The sequence below is a fragment of the Lissotriton vulgaris genome, chromosome 11 (genome assembly GCF_964263255.1).
Source record: "Lissotriton vulgaris chromosome 11, aLisVul1.2, whole genome shotgun sequence".
In the NCBI taxonomy this organism is placed as follows: Eukaryota; Metazoa; Chordata; class Amphibia; order Caudata; family Salamandridae; genus Lissotriton; species Lissotriton vulgaris.
In genome coordinates this window covers 122,526,787-122,552,353 of record NC_141699.1, presented here as the reverse complement: position 1 = coordinate 122,552,353, position 25,567 = coordinate 122,526,787, and the positions used below count along the sequence as shown (strand labels likewise).

Below are 25,567 nucleotides of genomic sequence, written 5' to 3'. Positions count from 1 at the left end.
CAAATCACGTACCTCGTCGTGCCCAAGCATTCCTAGCAGTGCTGCAACTATATTTTTACGTATTGTTGCATCTATTTTCACACCAGCTCCCTGAGTGACAAACCGCAGGGCCTGCAGCATAGTCTCCCTGTACCAAAAAGTGGATAAACGTAAGAATCTCAGAGTCAGCATAAAATCAGCTATTATAAAAATGCTCACATGGTCAAAATGATCATGTATTTGTACTACCATATTAATATATATATCTGATCCCTCAGACCAACTCCCACAACCTACCCCACACGCGCACACACACACATACATACACATGATCAACAAATGTGCATACATACATGCATATGGTTGGAAAAAAAGAGAAGGGTGACATCAAACTGATTTCTTCTCCAAAACACGCAAGGTGTGAAATTGACAACCAAATGTTGCAGGAACACAAGCTCATCCAAGACACTCAACTGCTCCAGTTTCATGGCAGGAAGGGGTCTGAATGTTTAAACAGTGCAGCAAGCAAAGGTGGGGGTTAAGTTTGACCCTTGCATGGGTGAGAGGCCCGAGAAGGATCACGGAGTCTGTCATGGCAAGTTGGTTATCATAGTTTTACCATTTTAAATTACAATATATGCTCTGCAAGCTGAATGAGAATGCTCATGTAGATATGTCCTCACATGTAATATAATGCACCCTACCTTAGGTCGACAAGGCTTGCTGCAGGAGTGCATTACAAATATTACATGCAGTTTTAGGGGTCATGGCACACAAGTGTGTGCTATGTCGTGCTTTAACTTTTCAGAGCACCTTGTCACGCAGCCTTTAGTGGCAGTGTGTATGCGTTAGGTGCTGCGTTCCTTAGTGTGGTACAAGATATGCTGCAGCTCTCAGGGACCTTCTTTAGAACTTATGCCCTAGGTACCAGAGGTACCACTTGCTAGGGAATTACAGAGGTGCTAAAGGCCTGGTCACTTGGCTATCAAGTGACCAGTTGTCTTGTTTTGGGGAAAGAACACTGACACTGGGGACCCGGCTAGCAGAACCCAGAGCACTTCAGTCAAAGTTGCACCAAATACCAGGCTACATTGGGAAAAGAAGAAGAATAAGGCCCTACAAGGTGCTCATATGGCAGTGCTCCAACAGTATGTTGATGTTTAGATGCCGGAGGTATAGGATAGGTCAGAGAGTCCCATCTTTCTTAGGGGTCAGAAAGCACAGGGAGTAGACTTACTGCACCCACTGTTGAGGGGGCATGGGTTGACAGTACGTTTGGGTAGGAGCATTTGTACATCTTCTTTTAACAGTTACAGTAATAGTCAGCTGCAGTGATTAGTCCAGGATTGGCCTGCCTGGCAACACATTTGTTTTATCTTCGGAGTGCATGCTAGGTTCTGGGCCCAACCAACACTAGATCTTCCCATGACCCTGAACTTGTGACCACTGCCTAGCTAAGCGCTCCTGCAGAGGATGCATGTGTAGTCTTGAGTGCAGCACTATGGCTAATCTTGATGTAGTAATCGACCACAGTTTCATTGCTGTCCTTAATGTGTTAGGATGTGATGTCTGAAAAAAGAAGTAAGAGTCATTAGATTGCCATCACACGTCTCTTAATTTCCTGAGATGGAGTTCAGGACAGCTCCTAGAAGAGACTGGAGATGCTGTGGTACGTAATACAACTTTTTGGCACCGATTATGAAACCTAGCATGTGCAACAAAGACAATGTTGTTCAAGTGAGTGCTGGGCATCTTTGTTGGCTGCTGCTCTTTATCAGCCAATGGTTTAGGTAAGGAAAAACATAAAAGGCATTTCTGTGCAGGTCTTTAGCCACCACTTCTAACACATTTGTTTAACACCTTCAGGGCCGTTGTGACCCTGAAGCAGACTAGTTTGAATTGGTAGAGTTGTCCATATACCACAAGATGGATACCTGCACTGGGTAAATGAGGATGTGTAAGTGTGGGTCCTTCAAGTTGAAGGTCACAATGTTATCAATCTCTGGGGAGCAGTAGGATGACATCTTGTGGAGTAGAGCAGTGCTCTGACAGGATATCCCAATTGAGGTGCCCGAGATCTGGGATCTGCTGGAGAGTTTGGGGGCTAAGGAAGACGAGGGGATAGACTAAATGACTACATTGGTGAGGGGTTACGGGTTCAAAAGTGCTGTTGGCCATTAGCACCTGCACATCGTCCTGCATAGAAGGTCTTGATTAATTACATGGCGATGATGAGCTGTGTTTGGTGGTGTGGTAACCACCTCAGTTCAACAGATGGCACCCAATTTTCAGAGGTTATTTCGTTCCACTGTGGAAAGAATACCCTCAATCGTCCCTAGACAGGTGTTCTGTGATCAAGTGAAATGATGGGCGAGTCACTGCTTGCAGGCAAAGATGTTCTTGTTGGAGCCACCTCTGCCATTGCCATTTATGCTACAGAGCTTTGTTTGCTGTGTGACTGATAGGGCTGCTGTTGGTGAAATCCATGGCCTGTAGTAGGACTGCATCATTTAGGACCTCCTCTTGCCTGCTGTTTGCGGTAACTTGTGCTTCATCTGAAATCTTATAAACAATGTATCTAAACTGATAGGTAGGAAGGACCAATCTGTCCAGGAGTAACAAGGTTTTCATCACGAAAACACAAAGTCTGAGGACAAGGACATACAAGACATCCTGGTCAGCCTGCCCATTCCTAGATTTCACAATAATCCTAGGGTGTATGCTTCGGCCTCCATCCAGCTCAAGACACTAGCTTAGTCTCTGCATTCCTGCCATCAGGTGTGCATACCATTGGCAGCAGGTAGATGTGCAGACTTTCAACCGCTTGATACATCAATATAGCCTGTTTAGTTCTTGACCATAACCCTTAACTCCACTTACCAGCGGTCACTGGTTGAGACCTAGACTGTGGTGGGTGCTCCAGTCCGGCAAGCGCCCCAGAGCCTGAAAAACGACTGCCACCAACCCATTTCTTTATAAGTGCTCCCAACGCTTTATACCGCAGGGGACTGCATAGTGGATACTGACCCTTAACAACCTTTGTTCCGCTATAATAATTGAAACTTTACAAATGCTCAACTCTAATGTGGTTACAGGACTCGGAAAGACTGGCTAAAGGCCCTCAACACAGAACTATGTGCCTATTAACTGGACTCGGGCGGTATTTGACACGCCAAAACCTAATGACTGGCAGGGAGGGAGTAGTTGGGCTAAGAAGGTTTTAACTGAAAACATAGCAGAAGGATCTCAAACTCACTTAAGTTATTAACGTTGCAGTCAAAAACAGATATCAGGGGGGGTGGCTTGGCCAGAGAAGATGGCGGTTGAGTCTTGATCGCGCTCCGACCAGCCCCGCATTATCCTTTACATTGATCCTGCCTATCCGACCTAGAGTCGGTATAAACACAGACCGAGTGCCACCGGAAAGCTCGGTCATCCTCCCGGGCGAGTCCCGAAGCGGTAGAAGGAGCAGCGGCGAAAATAAGAACGCCGAATGCGGCCGAGGCCTATGAAGGAGGCGCTCTGCGCGAAGCCGGGAAATCTCCTGACTTGATAGGGTGGAGGCGGGGCCCGGACAATGGACCGGCTGGTGGGTGGGCCGCGAGACTACCGGCGTCCCCCGCGACTGTCTGGCAGAGGGGAGCCCAAGTGAGACAGCAGAGAGCCCCACACACTGAAGAGGACTGCGGCGTGTGTCGGTGGCCGAATCGGGCCACAGAGGTAGAAACTTTTGGCGGTAGTTGCGATGGTGAGTCGGCGGCCATATTGTGCAGCCCCGGGGCGGCCGCGCGGACATCTGCAGATAAGAAAGAGTGGTTGTGACACTGGGACCCAAATGCTAATGATTGTGGGGTCTGCTTTGACTGCTCCTCCCCTGTATCATCTGATCTCCTCCACCATCTACCGGCAGTGATACTCGGCGGCTGTGTCGGGCTGAGGGAGGGGGGGATGAGGGGGGGGGCGGAGGGGGAGGGGCAGTGCCCCAGAGTGGAGGAATACCGGAGGGCCCGCCTGGATAAGAATCAGGCCCCTGGAGCTGGTTGGACGGGACAGAGTGGTGTCTGGGGCCTGTCCAGGGACTGAGCTTTTTTCCGGCTCTGTACCCCTGGTGAGGCTGCGGCCGGCGGGTGGCTGCTGGTTTTAATCACTGCTAGTGGTGTGAACCGCCGTTTTGGGTCGCTGCTGCGGGGCTGAAGGTGAGGATGCTGGTCCCAGACGCGGGTTAGACTCCCGTTGGTACCAGGGAAGGTGCAGGCTCCTGGAGTGGACGTGGGGCCAAGGATCCCGGGCAGGAGTGGGACTACTGGAAACGTGTAGCCCTCCTTCCCCCCAGTTCTCCACTCGATCAGGGCAGGTGCCGGCTGGGGGTCCAGCGGTCGTGTCGGGCCGCAAGGAGGAGGGGGGTGCGAGACCTTCCTGGAAGTGAACCGCGTGGCGGTGAACTCGGACTGCGCTTGCCCGCTGGAGTGACTCGCATCTGACGCCCTTGGGTGCCTGTTTGGAGCGCCTTGTTGATCGACAGGACGCGAGATAAAGGCAGTGGGGGCAGATCAAACAGGGCCCAATCGACAAATTCACCGGGGCGGAACCGGCGGCTGGGACAGCAGGGGCAGGTGTCCGATTACGCAACACTCCTGGCGGCTATTACCCAATCCAGGGAAATGCTTGACGCAAAAATTGGGACAGTCGGCTCCAATATCATGCTGCTGCGACAAGATCTGTGCAACGCTGTGGCACGCATTACGGAGGACGAGACTCGCCTCTCTGGGGTCGAAGATGATGTCACTACCCTGAAGAAGAAGGCTGCGGCCATGGAAACCATCCAAAAGGGACTGGCAATGCGGGTGGAGGATGCAGAGGGGCGTGCCCGGTGCTTTGTAGTGGAACGGGCACACAGGGCACTTATGCAGAAGCCCCCGCAAGGGGCTCGCCCGCGACCAATCATAGCAAAACTCCTAAATTACTTGGACCGTGACACTATCTTGAAGCAAGACCAAGCCAAGGAACCCCTTATTTATAACAATGCACGCATCCTTATATTCCCGGATTACACACCACTGGTGTAGCAGCAATGGCAATGTTTCTTGCGGCGAAGGCCCGCTTCCGGGACCTCAAGCTCCTGTATGCCCTGTTATTACCAGCCCGCCTGAAAGTGGTGTACCGCTCTCGTACGCACTTCTTTGATACCACTGAGCAGGTTTTTAAATGGACTGATGAGACAGTGCGGGTGCGAGACCATACACCACCTGGTGGGGAATCGGATTCATCCTCTAGCGAGGCAGCCCAGAGGGGACCCCGGGGCCAGCTGAAGAGAAGCAGGAGATTGAGGTGCAGGTGTCGTTCCCAATCCAGAATCGCCCTCTCGCGGGGGCTCCGCTTCTGAAAGACAGGCCTCGGCGGACTAATCCTTGGGTTCATTTGGGGCTGTGGGACCTCGGACTGTGAACTAATTGCCGGATAGGCTTGGAATTCGGGCTGATATCTCTGCCAAGCAGCTGCTGGCGGGGGAGTTGCCCACGGGGCATGGGTTGTCAGTTGAGGATCCATTGGGCGGTATGGTTCCTGTCCCCCGGCTGGGGATTCAGCTCCTATCTGACAGTGACAGATACTTCAACGTTTGTGAGGTATGGGGTGGGGGGGCTGTTATGGAGAGAGGGGTTGTTCTTGTTTTTAGATTTGTCGTCCACTATGGGTTCTCACAGATTAGCACACACACGGAGAAGCGTCCATACCAGTCAAGGTCATAAATGCTTATTGGGGTGTCTGATACAACTGGCTGGATGCAGGTGACGTCGAGAATACACATATCTCTCCATAATATATGATTAATTTTCGATACTGACTACCTTTTCGTCCCCAGGGTGATAGTGCATATGGTGGTGTCGGCAGATATTTTACCAAGGGGCTTGCCAGATGATTCATCGGTGACCCTTACACCACAGATAGGTCCAGGGCGGCAACCACTCAGATGGCGCATGTCGGTGTGGCATCTGCAGAAAAGAGGACTACAGGGAGCATCTGACCGAAGCTATAGATCACTACTTGACAGTTAATGTAGGGTCCGTTTCCTCTGCCGCAGTACTGTGGAGGCACTAAAACCCATGCTGAGAGGGGTAGATATTTCCTGGTGTGTGGCAGCAAGTAGGGAGCGCAAGAAGGAACTGTTGCGTGTAGAGGCTGAAGTGGAGGCGCTGGAACCGGCCTGGTCAGACGGCAACAAATAATGGTTCAGCAAAACTATGCAGCCCAGCTGATGGACGAGGCCCGCCAGGCTTGACTGGCAACGCGTAGTAGGGTGTATCAATGGGGGGACCAATCCAGCAAGATTCTGCATCGACTATGCCAGGGTGCCTTTCATTTCCAGGCTCTACCGAGAGTCCTGGGCCCGGCCGGGGTGGCGGTTATCGAGCCCCAAGCTATTGCAGAAAGCTTTGCTACATACTATGAGGACCTCTAAGCACCGAAAGAATGCCTTACAGCCGCCGTCATAGCTAAATTTATAGATGACTTACCACCCAAGGCCGTTTCTGATGAGGTGCAAGACCGACTAGATCGGCCACTGACGGATGAGGAGTTGGGCACTGCTCTGGGGAACTGAATCCGGGGAAGGCTCCGGGACTGAACGGATTCCCCAGCGAGTTTAAAAAAAAATGTTTTGTACAGCTGGCACCACACTTTAGACCGGTGGTGGAGAAGGCGCAGGAGGGCCTGCTCGCTTCCTCCGGACTGGAGGCATGCGGAGGTGGTGGTCTTCCTGAAACCTGGCATCCCTCAGGAGCAGCACACGTCGTACCGTCTCATCTCCCTCCCGAACGTGGAGGCGAAGGTCTTGGCCAAGGCAGTGGCCAGCCGGCTTCTACCACACATTTCCACTCTGGTGCACCCCGACCAGGCTGGGATCATGCCCCAGAGGGCGGCGCGTCATATCAGGTGCACACATGTGGTGGTGGCGGCCAGCTGGGTGAACTTGCGGCACTCTTGTTGGCCGACATGATAGGGCCTTTGACTCGAGTTGGGTGTATCTCTTCGCCTTATTACGCAGACTCAACTTCGGCCCGAGATTTCTAGCTTATCTGATGCTATTGTACACTGACTTGACGGCGTCGGTGCGGGTGGCGGGAGCGCTCTCCAGACCCTTTTCTATTCAGCGGGGCTGCCCCCTTTCCCCGTATCTATAGGCGCATGCCATGGAGCCGCTGGCGGCCTGGGTGCGCATCGATGCCCAGCTTCGGGGATTTGAGTGGGCGCCGGGTTCTCAGAGCGCCGGATCTTTGGGGTCACTCTCTTGCTGTTTACAAAACATTGATTGAACTCTTATTCTGTTGCAGCCTTGAGAAAGCCCTGTCATGATCTGCCACAAAGGGCGAAACAAGTGTCGGCTGTCTTCCTCACTGTCAAAAAAAGCTGACTGTTTTCCTTAATAAAAACTGATGAAACCAACAAAGAGTGTAAAGGATTATATAAGTGGCTAATTACTGGAAATGGAACAATAGCCCTCTATCAACGAAACATTTGATAATAAGGATTTATCCTCGTTGACTAAGTATTTGTTCAAAAAGAAGGGACATTAGCTCATAAACACATAACCCTACTTGACTTGACGAAGCTACCACGGTCCAGAGCTTCGAGCACAGTTCCTTCACCTTCTAATTCTCTAGGAATCAATATCTAGACCTAGGATCCCTGGATCTGTTGCCCTTGTTTGAATAAGTAGATTATATAAATCCTATTCCATTGTTGAGTCTCTGGCACTTGTCCTATTCACTAGTACGATTGACAAAACTTGTAGAGAAACCTAAGGAGTTCGAGGGCGATTCAAACGCACCAAACGCTACCTAATATGATAACACTAGCCATAGAGTTTGTTAGTTTGAAATCTAGCAAATAGATTGTCAGTGACAAACATTTTCAGGCCTATACCTCCTCCGATTTAGTTTTTATGCATCATAGTGGTCACTACTCACTTTACTTCCCTGCAATAAGAGCCCTGGTCTTCTTCTAAATTGTAGCACTGGTTGTATGCATGTTATATAGTGTTAGTCTATAGTTTTAGTACTGTCCCACTCCAGGGGCAGCTGTACCTTTTAATCTGGAAGAGTGAACATTATTTACACGAGACAAATGGGTGCTAAATATACTGTTTCTCATGTATTTTTCAAAGCCAATCCGCCACCAGTTCCTTCAATACCAATAGTAAGGCAGCCCCTCAGGAATGAAAATAATTGTATTATGTAAATGTGCAACTGAGCCAGTTCCACTTCATCTTAAAGACCAAGGAGTATATTCTGTGTAGTCCCTGGTGCAGAAAAAAAGGTTCAAGATATGTATAGAGTGTATAGAGTCCAAGTGTCCCCAGAGGTAGGCAGAGGTTAAAGTTAGATAGAACCTTACTCTCTAATAGTGGTAGCTTGTCCGAGTAGAAAGGCAGTATCAGAGGACAGTGTTAAGCATTTGATGTACAGACTCAGTCAGCAAATGCATTCACACACTCAAAACCTGAACTCTAGGCCAATTGTGTTTGTATGAAAATATAATGTTTATTTTTAGAACCAAGCAGGCCTGCTACAGGTAAGCATTAAATACTTTTCAGTAATAAGTTACTGGATATAGAACAGTTTGAAAATGCAATAGGAATTGTACTCTGATTTACAGGGGAGCAGTAATATGCAACACTTAGCAAATACAGTACATTGAAATGAATAGGCTTTTTCAGTAAACTGCAGGAAAGTTACTTTTTATGTTACTTTTCTAACTCAGTACTGTATACCTAGATTCAGCAATGGGACATTTCCTCTAAACAGGTAAGGTATTACATTTTGGTTATTCGCATGATTTTTTCAAAACTCCACACTTAGAAACTTTTTAGAGCAGTACATTGAAATGAATAGGCTTCTACAATAAATTGCAGGTAAGTTACTTTTCACGTTACTTTTCTAACTCAGTGCTGGATTGCTGGATACCTAGATTCAGCACTGGGACATTTCCTGCAAACAGGTGAGTAAACACGGTTTGGCTATTTGTGCAATTTTTAAGGAATATTTTTAGATTTCAAAACTCCACACTTAAAAACTTTTTGGAGAACAAGTATCAATGTTATCCTACAGAGGGAAAACAGGTTAACGGTTCTCAGGTAAGTAATCGACTGTGGGAGTTAAACTTAGGGGTCCCCCAGGGTCAGTGATGCATTATTGTTGCTCCCTTAGCGGCACTAGGGCGGCCGGTGCAGAGTATTGAGGCCCAATGTTATCCAATGGGGGATAGGGGGCCTCCGGTTAGTGGCTGCTGGCAAGCAGGCCACTGGGTTGTGGGAGCAAAGCTCCTACGGTTAAGGTCAGGGCAAATGGGGAAACAAAGTAGCACAAAAGGTGCACCCTCAGCGGCACTGAGGCGGATGGGTGCAGAGTGCTGTTACTACATTGGGTGCCCTGTTGTTTTCTATGGAGAACCGCCGGTTTGCAAAAGCACTGCAGGCAGGGAGACAAAGGACTTCTGGGTGCGACCACCACTTGGGAGAGGTAAGTTGGGAAGTTAAGGGTTGGCTAGGCACCATCAATTTGGGCACACAACGTGTCGGGTTCAGGGGTGCCTTTTGGGGTCAGATCTTCTTACAAGCTACTGGTCGCGATTAGGGGGGCCTTCTGGATTTAGCCTGCAGGCATCGGCTGGAGGCTTAAGGCAGGCCAGGGTTCGCCGGTTCTCGGGTCAGGATCGCAGGGATGACCTCCTCATGGTGTTTTTCCACTCGAGCTCGGGCTGGGTTCGGCAGGTGCAGACTGGATTTGCGGTCTCTGGCTGGCACGAGAAGCTGCAGTTTGAACAAGTCTGGTGTTTATGGGAGATTCCATCTTTGAAGTGAAGGCAGGCAGGTCCTCCGGGGTTTTTGAGGTTGCTGGCTGCAGGACACACCAGGATTTCGCAGGAGAAGGAGAAGGTTTGAGGGGAAACAGGCCTGTAGGGCTGGGGCCAAGTCAGTGGGCGTCGTCCTCTTGTTAGCTCTGCATGGCTTCTCGTTCTTCTTCTTTTCTTGTTGTTTCTGTGGAAGGAAGGTTCAAGGTGCCCCTAAATACTTAATTTAGGAACATTACAGGTAGGTAAAAGTCAGGGACCAATGGGTTCCTTCCCTGGGGTGGGTACACCCCCGATTCTGCCACTCTCCAGTGGGAGGGGGGGCAGGAGCCTGTCCCTGGTTGGCTGATTCCCCCCATCCCCAAGATGGCGGGGACTCGAGGTTGTGCTTCACCTCTGCTCCCCCCACCTGAGGGAGGGAGTTGGCAGAGGTGAGCACACCTCTTTTCCTCACTTGTTTTTCACACCAGTTCTCCCGCCCAAAGTGGGGGGGGGGGTAGAACCAATGGGGACCAGTTGATGTAAGCAGCAAATGCAGGGGGTTGGGGGGGGGGGGGGCGTTCGCCTCGTCCCAGGATGTGCATTGTTTTAGGCCCCCGAGAGCGGCAAGCTCTCGAGTCCAGAAACATTTTTGGAGTGGCAGCCTTGGCAGCCACTCAGTCAGGTCACTGGGAGTTGATCGAGTATCAGGGGGCATCTCTAAGATGTCATCTGTCATACATTTTACATTAAATCCCACACTCGCATCAGTGTGGGTTTAATGTACTGAGAAGTTTGATACCAAACTTCCCAGTCTTCAGTGTAGCCATTGTGGTGCTGTGGAGTTCGTAATGACAACGTCCCAGCACCATATACTCCTTATGGCAGCACTGCACTCACAGTGCCCAGGAATGGACCTGGGTACTGTAGGGGTACAGGGCTCATGCACCTGTACCCTCACCACAGGCATAGGGCACTCAGCTAGAGGGGTGACTGATGTATGCCAGGGCAGTGTTGTGTGCGTCAGGGCACAGGGCCTTTAAGGGTGGCACAATAAGTGCTGCAGCCCTCACGGGCCTTCTTTGGTCACAGCGCCCTGGGTACCTAGGGTAACATTTATCAGGGGCTGACATGTGGCCAGAGATGCCAATTGGGTTTAGGCTTCAATGCAGTTTTAGGGAAGGAACATAGGCCCTGGGTACCTGATTGGCAGGAGCCCAGGGCACACTCAGTCAAAGCACATCAGCAATTCAGCATAATGTGGGGGCATACCATGCAAGAAAGCACTTTCTAACACCATGTTGGTCAAAGGGACCACAAACCTCACAATGAGATGTCTTGAAGATGCACACCTCCACAGGCATCTGCGATAACGCTGACTTGTGGAATGAGGTCCACAAATGGCCTGCCCTGCAACAGAATGTGAGTTGACGATGTGGCTGGAAAAGAGACCGTATGAACGCCTAAACCTTCTCTTGTAGGAGAAGAACAATAGTTACTTACATGTAATCTGTGGTTCTCCAGTATTGGTGTCTTTCATAGATTCACATGCCTGAATCATTCCCCGTCGTCGGAGTGGGAGTCCCACGGTACATAAAAAAGCAATAATATGCTATAATAACATAGAAAAACTTGGTAATAACCAACCTGGAAGTAAAATAGCCAAAGCTACAGGAGAAACAAGCATTGGAAATGCAATAGGTCTCGCACCATTAGAGTTAGTGCTTTTAGAATTGTTTATGGGGTTTTTTTGTAAATGTTTAGCATTTTTGTTTCCTGTAGCCAATGCTAAAGTATTACAAATAAAAAAAGCCAGAAACATTTCTAAAAGCTCTAACTGAAATGGTCTGAGAACTATTGCACTGTGTGAGGGTGAGGGTGGGTGAGGGTGAGTGAGGGTGAGGGGTTGAGGGTGAGTGAGGGTGAGTGAGGGTGAGTGAGGGTGAGGGTGAGTGAGGTGTTGAGGGTGAGTGAGGGTGAGGGGTTTAGGGTGAGGGGGAGTAGTTGAGGCTGAGTGAGGGTAAGGGTGAGTGAGGGGTTGAGGGTGAGGGGTTGAGGGTGAGTGAGTGAGGGTGAGGGGTTGAGGGTGAGTGAGGGTGAGTGAGGGTGAGGGGTTGAGGGTGAGGGGTTGAGGGTGAGGGTGAGGGTGAGTGAGGGTGAGGGGTTGAGGGTGAGTGAGGGTGAGTGAGGGTGAGGGGTTGAGGGTGAGTGAGGATGAGTGAGAGTGAGGGTGAGTGAGGGGTTGAGGGTGAGTGAGGGGTTGAGGGTGAGTACTGCAATAATGGTAAATGCTGTTATTATCTGTGAAGGCCTTTTGAAATATACACAAGTTAGGATTTACTCCTTGGTAGTCCCACATTTGGAATTCAGGTAAAATGAGTAACAATAAAGCAAAATAATTTGGGAAGGTTCACCAAAAATTAGTCAAGTGGGGAAGCCAGGACTCGAGCCCAGATTTCCTTTCACTGGCCAATGTCGCCTCGCTCCAGTTTACACTTCAAAATAATTCCCACCTGGGGTATCTTACAAGAGCTAAATTAGAACACTGCATTAAATGAAGTTGACTTAAAAAATGCATGTTGTTGTATCTTTGCCTTTAATTCTAACATTCTCTGTTAAGAATGTTATTCTGTCATGATTGAGAATGTGTGTGTGGGAAGCTATGACCAGTTGAAGCTGCCGTTTGACTGTGGCCACATGCCTCTCCGATGGTTGTGAATAAAGCTACTTTAATTCACTTGAACAGGATCTTCGTTTTATTACTGGCGATGCAGGACGCCCATCGGAAAAGAATCCGACGTGCAGGAAGTCATTTTGGATAACTTACATGGATTGGAAGTGGGTCAGTGTACTTTGTGACTTTTAGGATTCCTTCAAATATTTATTGACTGTGTAGCTGAACTCCGGCTGAAGTTAACAGTATAGCAACATTTATTTACCTTATTTTAGCAAGGTAAAAGTGTTTGTGAGAAGTGCTTACTGTTGTTTGTTTAGTGTTTCGCTGGTAGCATCTTTTAAAAATCCTATTGTGCGCGTGTGGAAGCAACGTGGACAGAGGCGCGAGAGGCTCAAGCTTGAAACAATGTGTCGTACGTGACATTCTATTGTGCGCGTGTAAAGGCAGCGCGAACAGAGGCGTGTGAGGCACAAGCTGGAAACAATGTGCTGTACGTGACTGGAATCCTGTAGGAAGCGTATAAAGACAGCGCGAGGAGAGGCGCGTGAAGCGCGAGACGAGAACACTCTGCTGTGTGTGTGATTTGAACACCGTCGGATGAGATGTCACCGGACGTGTGAGACGCTGGAGCACACCACGTTAAGAGCACCGTGAAAGGAGCCTACATAATCAGCGCTATTTAGAAGGAAACGTTAAAGCAAGTTCTTCTAAAATTCACTCATTGCTCCAGATCGCAAGGAATGAGTGCGGCACGGAGGGAAGAGAGGGGAGGGGGGAGGAGAAATGCGACACGGCGGGAAGGGGAGGGGCGGAGCGGGTTAAATTAAACAAACAAGACGGACGGAGGAGAGGGGAGGGGGGAGGAGAAATGGGACACGGCGGGAAGGGGAGGGGGCGGAGCGGGTAAAACAAGACGGACGTGCACCCGCTTTTAAGCTCAATGCGCATGCGCATTGAGCTTAAAAGTCACGGGCACTGCAAGGAATCGCCACGATTCCTTGCAGTGGATAAAGAGTGGATAAGCCCCCATAGTCTCGCTTGCTCGATGCGCATGCGCATCGACAGGCGAGACCTAAAAACTTCCACACCCATGACTATCCTAGTCATTTTGTATAGCCCAAACTGCAGCCAATCAGGCAACAGCACCCACCAGAAAGTTCTCCCCAGAGGCTCAGGCTCTCAGATTTTCTCGCACAGGAGTGATGGGAAAGCAATGTAGCCTATGAACCTCTGCGGGTAGGTGGGTGGGTTGCATGTGAATCTATGAAAGACACCAATACTCGAGAACCATAGATTACAGGTAAGTAACTATTGTTCTTCTCCAGTATTGGGGTGTCTTACAAAGATTCACATGCCTGAATCAGAGTAGATAGCAGTACATATCCGTGCTTGGAAGACGCTATTTGTAGCATAAGGAATATGCTACTTACCAGTATGCATCTGTTCTCGGCATGTAGGGCTGCTGACATTCATATCTCTGCATACATCGCCGCCTAGTGTTGGGTCCGGATGATTGCACATTGTTGTCCTGGAAGAGTCTTCAAAGTATCACAAGATAGGTGGCTCCTCCCCTGGCCTACAGTGCGCATGGGCATCCTCTCCATCCTTAGATTGTTTTTCGCCATTGTGGCAGAGGTGGAGTGTTGTACAGTAAGAGATGTCCATGCAAGAAAGTGAGAGTTAGAATGAATGAATGCTACAGCTGCGACAGGCACCGGGGAGGAGGGTGGGCGATATGAATGTCAGCAGCCCTACATGCCAAGAACAGATGCATACTTGTAAGTAGCATATTCCGTTCGAGGAATGTGGGCTGCTGAATTCATATCTGTGCGTAGAATGTATAGCAGTCTCTCCCTTAACGGTGGCTACCTGTGCCAGCTGCAGCAGTCTGAAACAGAGTTTTTAGAACGGCCTGTCCTACAGCAGCTTGCTGTTTGGAATGTACATCTACACAATAGTGTTTTGTGAAAGTATGTATGGTAGTCCATGTGGCTGCTTTACATATTTCCTCTAGAGAAATGTTACCTAGGAAAGCCATGGATTCCCCCATTTTGTGTGTTGAATGCGCTCTTGGGGGAACTGTTAAAGTGCGTTTTGCCTTAAGATAACATATTTGAATGCACTTAACTATCCATCTGGCTAACCCAGATTTAGAAATAGGGTTGCCTTTGTGTTGTGGTGAAAAAGCAACAAACAACTGTTCTGTCTTCCTGAAATCTTTTGTCCTGTCTATGTAATATAGGAGAGCCCTCTTAACATCTAGTGTGTGTAGGGCCCTTTCAGGTACTGACTGTGGATTTGGGGAAAACACTGGCAGTTCTATTGTTTGATTGATGTGGAAGTGGGATACCACTTTTGGCATGAATTTAGGGTTTGTCCTAAGCACGACCCTATTTGCGTGAATTTGGAAGAATGGCTCTTGAATAGTTAGGACTTGCAGCTCGCTAACTCTTCTAAGCGAAGTAATCGCTACGAGAAAGGCCACCTTCCATGTTAAAAATTGTATTTCACACAAGTGTAAAGGTTCAAAAGGTGGTCCCATTAGTATGGTTAAAACAACATTTAGGTTCCAGATAGGTGAAGGTGGGTGTCCTGGGGGGGGATCACTTGTTTGAGTCCCTCCATGAATGCTTTAATTGCAGGCACTCTGAATAGCGAAAGGTGTTGCCTGTTCTGAAGGTAAGCTGCTATGGCAGCTAAGTGTATCCTTATAGATGTATAGGCTAGATTGCAGCGGTGTAGGTGCAAAAGATAGCATATGATATTTTGAGTTGATGCGTCTAGTGGGTTTAGGTCATTGTTGTTACAGTAAATGACTAAACTTTTCCACTTTGCCGCATAGCATGCTCTTGTGGTAGGTCTTCTTGCCTCTTTGATAATGTTCATGCAGTCAGGAGGTAAGTTTAGGTAGCCAAACTCTATGACTTTAGGAGCCAGATCGCAAGGTTCAGCTGCTGCGGATCTGGGTGCTGAATGTCTCCATGGCTCTGCGTTAAGAGACTGGGTGTTAGTTTTAGTCTTTGATGAGGCACCACGGAAAGTTCTAGGAACGTGGTGTACCACGGTTGCCTCGCCCATGTTGGAGCAACTAGGATTAGCGTCATGGAGTGCTGGCGCAGTTTGCGTGTCACTAGCGGTATCAACGGTGCTGGTGGAAAAGCGTAGGCAAATTTGCCTGACCAGTTCATCCATATCGCATTGCCCTGAGACTGCGGGAACCTTGCGGCGAAGTACCGGCATGTTGCGTTTTGTTTTGTGGTGAACAGGTCTATCTCTGGTTGTCTCCACTGTTGGAAGTATGGTTGAAGCACTGAGGGATGAATCTCCCACTCGTGCACTTGTTGGCTGTGTCTGCTGAGCAGATCCGCTATTTGATTGTCCTTGCCTGGGACGTGTTCCGCCATGAGAAAAATGTTTCTTTGAATGGCTGTTAGACCTGTCTGCATCTGGGGGTGTTCTAACCATTGTTATTTATTTTTGTCACCCTTAGCCTCCCAGTGTTTCTATTTTTATTTTTATGTTCACCAGGATTTTTCAGCGCTGTCAGAGGGCTAGGTGTTCCTTGACTACGACACCATTTTCCCCTTCATACTCTGTGAGGCCTACTTAAGCTTCTGGAAAATCTAGGGACACTCAGGAACCTAAAATGGTGTCCACCAACTGCCATAACGGACATCCCAGGAAGGCAGACCCATAGGCTAACATGAGGAAGGTTCCAGAACCATCTAGTGGCTTCCAGGGGTCTGAGGCCAGCCTATAAAAGGCCAGTGACCAGCAGCCATTTTGTGCATTATCAGGAGTGACCAGTGTGGAGAGAGGCGACTTAAGGAGGAGGATTGCGCACTAGTAGTGACAAGATCGACCTGTGGGGCCGGCTGTCGCACTACTGGGAAGTGCCCCCTTTTAGGCTGACCAAACCCCACTGCCACAGCGTTCATAAACAGTGACCAGAGACTCTGTGGCAAGTTTTATCAATCACTGCGACTCTATGTAGAGTGGCCCTCGAGTGACCTGACCGCCCCGCCCTGAAGGCCGTGTGCAGAGCAGGTGAATTTGGACTCAGTGACGCGCTGACTGGCCCAGGAATCCGGGGGCAAGGAGTAAGGACAGCCGCAATTGCAGCACTCGAGTCCGAGTCACACCCTGAGGGGAAAGGCGGTAGAATCAGCTGTGGCTCCTACCTGTGAGAGACGCAGACGCCAAGTCGATCCCTGACGCGAGACCGGAAACGAGAGAAGTGCCCAGCTGTCCCGTGTTGTTGACGGGAGGAGTCGACGCTGAGGGAGAGGCGGAGTCCGGAGACGGGAGGAACCCGGCGGCGTCAGAGGAGGCGCGCCTGAAGCCAAGCCAGCTGAGGAAGAGGCGGAGCTTTGGCCTGAGGGAGCGCGGAAGGAGGTTGAAGCGCTGACCCAGACTCGCAGGAGGAGCAGCACGGTCCGGAATAACTTCTTATTTCCCCCCGTCGCCAACTCCCACGGAGCCCTCATCTACGGCGCTGGATCAAGTCACCGGAGCGTGCGAGCAACTCCAGCCGGGTTGCTCTCTTCAGAGGAAGTAAGCGGGGAAAACGTGGGGAAGCGGGAGGAGGCACAGCCGGCGTACAGTGTTCCCTGAATCGCCGACAGAGAGATTAACTGTCAACTGGCATCCCGTTTGGAACAGGAACTTAAGAAACTTGGTTTCTATCCCTCAGAGAATAACATTAAGATATTGGGGGAGTTAGAAGGGAAACGGAGCACCGAGTATATGAGCCTTAAGCAAGGGTATTGGAAGCTGGGCTACAGGGTGCCAGTAGCAATCAGAGTTCATCCTGAAAACCCCTCCAGGCAGTGAACCACTCTGAATCAGAACATCTCCAATAGGGGTATAGTAATAGAATAGACACAAGAAAGCATAATTAATTTGCCTTGTCTTCTTTTAGCCATCTAGCTGGCTGCAAGCTTTGTGAGGAACGCTGCTGGGGGTAGAATTCTGTTGAGCTGTTCTGGACCCTGAGTGCAGATGGGTAATGTACATGCCAGGTTATGTAAAATGGCGCATTGAATCTATACAGTGAATTTTCCCTTCTATATTAGCTAATTAAAGAAGCAATACTGATGTAACTGATGGTGAATTACCTCAAATGTAATGTACCTTCTTCGCTGGATTGAGAAAAGTGTTGAAGATTGTGAATTGTATATGGAAACTTATGCTAAACTGAATGTATACTGCTTTTGACTAAGAAAAGATCAAAGAGAACTTTTATAAAAGGTACTGGTATTTTTCTAATTTGGTGTAGTGTCCTTTACTTGTAGTGGTAAGTCATTGGGTTACTGTGAGTGGGTCTGTAAGCACTTAACCAACGCCTTGGAGATTAGCTGTTCCCCCTACTGTGCCAGGCTACCCTATGTAGTCTAGGATACCCTAGGTCTAACAATGGCCCACTTCCACATGCTTTGAGCTAGATGTGACAGCTGTGGAGAGTGTGTTCCTTCCTGTTTCTGTATGTAGTACATCGCAGTCATGTTGTCCGTCCGGATCAACACGGTCTTGTTGCACAGATGTACTTTGAAAGCTTGAATTGCCATAAAAATTGCCATCAGCTCCAGTAGGTTGATGTGCATTTTCTTTTGTTGCGTGGTCCATAAGCCCTGCACTGTGTGGTGGAGCACATGGGCTCCCCACCCTATCAGGGATACGTCCGTCGTTAAGACTATTTGTGGTACATGCTCTTGGAACAGTCGTCCCTTGCAAAGGTTTTGTGGATTCCACCAATGCAGAGTTGTATGCACGACTGGTCACCAACACTAGGTCGTTTAATTGTCCTTGAGCCTGGTTCCACTGACGTGCTAGGCACTCCTGCAGCGGACGCATGTGCAGTCTTGCGTGAGGGACTATAAAAATGCATGAGGCCATCATGTCTATTAGTTGCATAAACACTCGGGCTGGGAGCGAGTGTTGGGGCCTGAATCTTTGGATTAGTGTTTGAATGCTGTTTATTCTGACAGAATTTGGCTGTGCTTTCCCTGCCAGAGTGTCTATCGTCGCTCCCAGGTACTGTTTTACGTGGGCAGGCTGAAGATGGGACTTTGGGTAGTTCAGCGAGAAACCTAAACTGTGCAGGAGGTGAATAGTGCGTGACATGTGGCTGGCACATTGCTGGGCTGACTGTGCTTGTATTAGCCAGTCGTCCAGATATGGATAGACATGAATATGCTGTCTTCTTAGATGTGCAGCTACTGTCGCTAGGCACTTGGTAAATACTCTCGGGGCTGTTGTCACCCCGAAAGGAAGGATTTTGAATTGGTAGTGCCGATTTTGCATTGTAAACCTGAGATATTTCCTGTGTGCTGGGTGGACTGGTATATGGAAATATGCGTCTTTGAGGTCTAGTGTTGCGAGGAAGTCTCCTTGACGCAACAGTGGTAATACCTGCTGTAGAGTGAGCATGTGGAAATGCTCTGATAAAATGCATTGGTTTAGGGGCCTGAGGTCCAAAATTGGCCTGAGAGACCCGTCCGTCTTGGGGATTAGGAAGTACAGTGAGTACACCCCTGTACCCTGGTGTTCTAAGGGTACTAGTTCTATGGCCCCCTTTTGTAGCATGCTGATGACTTCTTGCTGCAATAAGTGTAGGTGTTCTGCGGACATAGGATGGTGTCTTGGAGGTATGTTGGGTGGTGTGGAGATTAATTCTAGGCAATAGCCATGCTGGATAATTTGCCTCACCCACCTGTCTGTAGTTATGTTTTCCCAGACTTGTTGGAACTGCTGCAATCTTCCCCCGACCGGTGTTACATGGTCTGGGGGTAGTGACCAGAAGTCACTGTTTGGTATTGGTAGAGGATCTGGTGGTGTTATTCCCTCGTCCTCTACCCTTGCTGTTATTGCCACAGTATCCACCTCTACTGTTTTTGTTGTATGTGTTTTGCGTATTCCCCTTGTTGTATGAGGTTTGCTGTGTTGAGCCTCCTCTTGCAGCTACTCTGTTGCCGGAGCGACGAAAGGAGCCGCCTCTGTATTGTTGTGACTGCAAGGCTCCCATAGACTTGGCTATCTCGGTGTCTTTCTTCATTTTGTCTAGTATTGAGTCCACATTAGGACCAAATAAATAATCAGTGTTTACAGGTTGATTGAGTAAAGTGCTCTGAACCTCATTTTTAAACCCAGATATGCGTAGCCACGCATGTCGTCTTAGCATGACACTGGTATTGATAGCCCTGGCTGCTGTGTCTGCTGCGTCTAGCGCACACTTGATGGCGGCGTTAGATATTAACTTTACCTCTTGTATTAGGAACTCTGCCTGTTCCTTATAAAGGTCAGGTAGATTCTGGAGAATTTGCTCTAGTGTGTCGTAGTGGGCCCTGCCGTACCTGGCTAACAGGGCTTGTTTGTTTGAAATTCTCCATATGTTAGCTGCTTGAGCAGCTACCCTTTTGCCTGAAGCCTCCAGAATTTTAGATTCCTTATCTGGAGGTGGAGCCTCGCCACTAGTTTGAGAATTAGCACGTTTCCGTGCATTGGATACTACCCAAAGAGTCTAAGGGCAGCTGTCCCTTAATGTATGTAGGGTCCACTGGTGCAGGCCTATATTTCTTTTCTATTCTGGGGTTAATGACTCGTGTCCTGGTTGTTTCCTTAAATATGTCTCCTGCGTGTTTAAGCACCCCCTTTAACATTGGCAATGTTTTGACTGATCTCTCAGAAGTGATGAAAGTGTCAAAGGGGAAGTCTTTCTCAATGGGGTCTGCATGCATTTCCACGTGGTGGTTGTATGCTGCTCTTTCTATTAATGCATTGAAAGCAGCGGTGTCCTCTGTAGGCGAAGTTTTAACAGGGTATGCAGTATTGTCTTGCATGGGCTTAGAGTCTACAGGATCTACAGGCTCAGACCATGGTTGATTTTGGTTGTCCTGTTCATTGTCCACAGGATAATTATACAGTTCATTATCCTCATATTCCACATCCTCATCTGTGCGTGTGGGAGAATATGTATAAGTGTCTTGCACATGTGGTCTGATAGGCTCAAAGAGAGTTGGAGATGTAGAAGAGTCTCTTTTCTTTTTTAGTGGTATTTTGTAGGTGTCAGAGTAAGTTTCTGGTCTGATTTTCCTTTTTAATAGGGTAACTCTGCCAGTATCGGGGTCAACATACAGTTTCGACTGTTCTTCTGTTGAGGGCTCTTGCTCTTCATGTGCTTGAGCTCTTTTCCCCGTTATCTCCTTTCTTGTTTGTGTCGGTTCGATTTCCGTAGGTGTTTTGACCGTTTTTTGCCGCATGTGCGTTGGAAGTCCAAATTTTATTGGTCCGAGGGACTTTGGTGCATCAACTGTCTTTTTAGGTTGTATGAACTTCTTCGGTGCCGTAATTGTCATCGACCCAACTGTTCTTCTTTGTTCTATGACCACTTTTTGCCCTTGTGTTGTCTTCGGAGCTTGCTGCTTCGGAGCGATGTTTTGCCTTGACCGACCCCTTCGCTTCGATCCTCGCCTTCGGCTCGAGTGTTTTTGTTTGCGCCGTCTTTGGCTTGTCGACTTTGTTTCAGTTCGACAACCATCTTCTGCTGGAGTCCTTTGTTTGTGTTGCCTGGCGTCGACATCGATCTCGTCTGTTTGACGGCCTTTATCTTAGGCATGTCCCTAGTTGTACTGGCTCTCGGCTCGACAACCCTCATATGCGACCCAGCCGGGTCGACGGCCATTTTGTGTTTGCTCGGCGCCGATGGATTCGCACCTTTCGGTCCGAAGACTGTAAAGTCTATCAGTTTCGGTTTCTGTTTTTCTTCTTTTACTTTCGGTTTCGAAATTACCAGGGAATGGTAATGTTGCACCGATGGCTCTTGCCTTATGTTCTTAGCCGGGCTAAATTGCGGGGCTATAGAATCGATGTGCTGATCTTGGCTAAGGCCTTCTGGCGATGCCTCGACCTGAGCCTCTGGAAGCGTATCAGTAAATGTACTGGGCTCCGTACTCACGGTTGGCCCCGTGGCCTCGCCGGAGTCGTCCTCTACGGCTCCGATGCCTGGATCGTCGTCCCCTACCTCGACGATGTCGTCTTCTTCGTCGACGTAGTAGTTGGAGTCATGTTCTGACCCTTGCTCCGACTGCTGGTCTGAGTCCTCAGCTTCGACGACCTCTTCGTCGTCTTCAAAGATGTTCTCCGGGTCAGGCACTGGCTTCTGCATCGTCTGTCTCGCTGCTCTTCGAATCCGAAGTGTTTTCTTTGAACGAAACTGCGCACAAGCTAAGCAGTCAGCTTCATTGTGTTCAGGAGATAAACACTTGTTACACACAGGGTGTTTATCTATGTGTGGAAATTTCGAGTTACAGTTGGGGCATCTTTTAAATGGACTTCGTTCCATCGACGATCGGTCCCTTGTTGTCGAAAAGGCCATGCGGCCCGATTCGACGTTCTGAGTATAAAACAACAGAAATAACGTTGTTGGCTCTGATCGAATAACAATACCGACAACCCCGAAGGCCTTTTGGCCTTTAGAAAGGTTTTTTATCGATTCCGAACTCAGAGTTGGAAATCACACCGAACCCAATGGCAGAAAAAAACAATCTAAGGATGGAGAGGATGCCCATGCGCACTGTAGTCCAGGGGAGGAGCCACCTATCTCGTGATACTTCGAAGACTCTTCAGGACAACAATGTGCAATCATCCGGACCCAACACTAGGGGGCGATCTATGCACAGATATGAATTCAGCAGCCCACATGCCTTGAACGCCTGTACATATGAAAAAGTACATAACCATATAACAGAAAAGTCGCATTTTCTAAAAGCATGAAAAGTGCAGTTACATGAGCATGTACATAATAATAAGCATGAACAAGCGTCTGAAAAGCAGTAGGAGGAGGAGGGAAACAGAGGCTCACCTTATCTGAAAAGATTACACCAAACTACTTGACCCACTGAAGCGTCAGTCTCGCTGGCTGCATCCAAACAATAGTGTTTGGTGAAAGTATGCTTGCTGGCCCAGGTTGCTGCCCTGCAGATGTGCTGAAGAGGAACCCAAGCGAAAAGAACAGTCGAGGAAGACATGGCTCTCGTCGAGTGAGCCCTTGGAGCTGCCTGCAAAAGTCTTCCTGCTTGTATATAGCAATAGTCAATAGCTGCAGAGATCCATCTTGCTATTGTTTGTTTAGACACGGCATGACCTTGACGGAATTTTCCATAGGCGACAGACAATTGGTCAGATTTGCGTATTGTAGATGTCCTTTGTAAATAGAACTTTAAACACCTCTTGATGTGTAGTGTATGCAATGCCCTTTCCGCAGGGGATTGTGGGTTAGGAAAAAATTTCCTTAAGATGACTGGCTCGTTCAGGTGAAAGTCCGAAGGCACCTTAGGCATGAAATTTGGGTTTGTGCGGAGCACTACAGAATCTGACGTGAACTGCAAGAAAGGTGGATGGACTGTGAAAGCCTGGACATCACGGACTCTTCTAGATGAAGTCAAAGCCAACAAAAGCTGTATTATTCTTTAAGTGTACAGAGAAGTGGACACATCCTGACGATACCTTGAAATGGCTGCTAGTAAAACCTTTAGAGTTGCGTGAGATAATCCTGTTTTTGCCAGATGTAAGAAAAAAGGCAATATCTGTTCTGGCTTAGCCTGAAAGGGATGAATCCCAGCCGAGTGACACCAGATACAGAATCTCTTCCATTTAAGTCTGTATGTTTTTATTGTAGCAGGTGCTCTTGCTTTGGCTAGTACCTCCTTGCAATCTGCAGAGATATTCAGATGGGTGAATTCAAGGTACTCAGGCGCCAAGCCGCAAATTTCAGAGAAGTCAGGTCCGGATGGTAAATCTGACCATCCTGGATAGAGAGGAGATCCAGTATTTGTCGAAACTGAATTGGTTCGCACTCTGATAGGAGAAGGAGCTTGGTGAACCAGTATTGGTGAGGCCACCTAGGGGCTATGAGAATCAGGCAACACTTTTCTTTTTTAATCTTCCAGAGAACTCTGGGAACCAACGGTATTGGAGGAAAGGCGTAAGCATATATTTGAGACTAGTTGATCGAAAATGCATTCCCCTGAGAGTCTTTGTGGGGATGTCAGCTTGCAAAGAACCGGCATTTGCTGTTCTTCTTGGTCACAAAGAGGTCTGGATCTGGATGACCCTACTGCTGAAAAATCCGATCCACCGTCGGTTGATGAAGTTCCCATTCTTGGGTGGACACCGTTGTCCTGCTGAGAGTGTCGGCAAGAACGTTTGCCGTTCCCGATACATGGACCGCCAGAAGATTGATTTTGTGTCGTATTGCCCATGCCCATATATCTTGGGCTTCCTGAGACAGAAGAGTCGATTTTGTTCCTCCCTGTTTGTTCAAATAGTGCATGCTTGTAGTATTGTCTGTGCGAACCAATACTGTGGCCCCTTGAACTATTGCGCTAAAGGACTTGAGGGCTAGGAAGATGGCTCTTAGCTCCAACAGATTGATGTGCCAGACCTTCTGTTTAGGACTCCATCTCCCGCTGACCGTCAGCTCCTGAAGATGTGCTCCCCAACCTTCGAGGGATGCGTTTGTGGTGATTGTAAAGTTTGGTGCGTCTTGGAGGAACGCGCAACCCTTTTGTAAATTTCTCCTTTGAATCCACCAGAGAAGAGCACCTCGAATGCGAGGGGTGATCCGGATGAGGTCCTCGAATGAGCCGGAGACCTACAGACATTGCAGGTTGAGTTCTTCTTGAAGAGGCCTCATCTTGAGACGGCAATTCGGTATCAAAGGAATGCAAGAAGAGACCATCCCCAGAAAAGACTTGAATTGTCGGATTGAAACTAACTTTCTTGATAGTAAAGTCCGAGCCATGTCCTGTATTTTTTCTTGCCTCTCGTCCGATACGAAAGCTCGGACCAGCTGTGTGTCCAAGGTTGCTCCCAAGAAAGGTTGTCTTTGGGATGGTTCCAGCTGTGACTTGCTGTGAAATTGATGGAGAGACCCAGTAACTGGAAGAGAGACTGGTTGTCTGTGTTTGCGTAAGAACTCGCCTTGATAAGGCAGTCGTCTAAGTAGGGAAATATTTGTATTCCCTCCAGCTGGAGGTGTGCTGCTACCGAAGCCAGGACCTTTGTAAACACCCTGTGTGCCGAACGCAGCCCAAAGGGGAGGACCTTGAACTGATAATCCCTGCCAGCCACTCTGAATCGCAGGAACTTTCTGTGACGAGGTAAAATGGGGATGTGGAAATACGCATCTTGGAGGTCCAAGGTGGCCATGTATTCTCCCTCCGAAAGAAGATGCAGTATTTCTTGGAGTGAAAGCATCCGGAACGTTAGCTTCTTCAAATACTTGTTTAGGGCGCGGAGATCCAGAATTGGACGCCATTCCCCAGACTTTTTCTTTATTAGAAAGAATCTGGAGTAGAATCCTGCTCCTCTCTGAACCTGAGGAACCTTTTCGATTGCTCCTTTTTTTAACATCAAATTGATCTGGGAAAACAACTCTTTTAGATGAGCTGGAGGTGGGCCCCTTGGGGGAACATTTAGAGGAAACTTTTCGAATTAGAGGGCATGGCCCTTGGCCACAATGTCCAAGACCCACCTGTCTGATGGTATTGAGGACCATTTTGAGTAGAATTTTGAGATCTTTCCTCCAATTTTTATGTGAGACTGCAGGTGATGACACTCATTGTCTTTTATCCTTTCCGCGGTAGGCAGGCTTTCTTTTGTTTTGGGAATAATTAGTGTTGCGCTGGCCGTAGGACTGGTAACGTTGGGTTTATGAACGTTGATTCCCTTGTCTGTAGGAGGACTGCTGACTATAACCTTCTCTAGTAGAGGACGATCCTCGATCCTACGATCCTCGATCCTCTCGCACCTCAAAAGGGCGGCTTTTGAAATTGTAAGGTGCCCAGGGATCCTTGTAAGGTGCCCAGGGATCTAGCGGTCTCTGTGTCCTTTTTTATTGTCTGCAAGGCTTCCTCTACTTGCGTTCCAAACAAAAACTCCCAGTCATAAGGCATGTCTAACACCTTAGCTTGAACCTCCTGGCGGAACAAAGTCGCTCTTAGCCAGCCTTGCCTGCGCAAGACAGCAGCTCCTTCTAACTGCCTGAACCAAGTTGAAGCTACATCAACTGCAGAGTCAATCATCTCA

At 48.6% G+C, this 25,567-nt stretch overlaps 1 protein-coding gene and 1 pseudogene across 2 annotated transcripts in view; both read right to left on the bottom strand.

Annotated features, from left to right (window-relative positions):
• Window positions 1–25,567, bottom strand: part of GCN1 (GCN1 activator of EIF2AK4) — a 746,722-nt gene that overhangs the window by 144,976 nt on the left and 576,179 nt on the right. For both annotated transcript variants that reach the window (XM_086942874.1, XM_086942875.1), the window contains exon 53: window positions 13–127. In XM_086942874.1, the coding sequence (XP_086799000.1) occupies window positions 13–127 (115 nt within the window). The remainder of the gene's footprint in view (window positions 1–12; window positions 128–25,567) is intronic.
• On the bottom strand, window positions 2,413–24,797 carry LOC147679356 (uncharacterized; annotated as a pseudogene).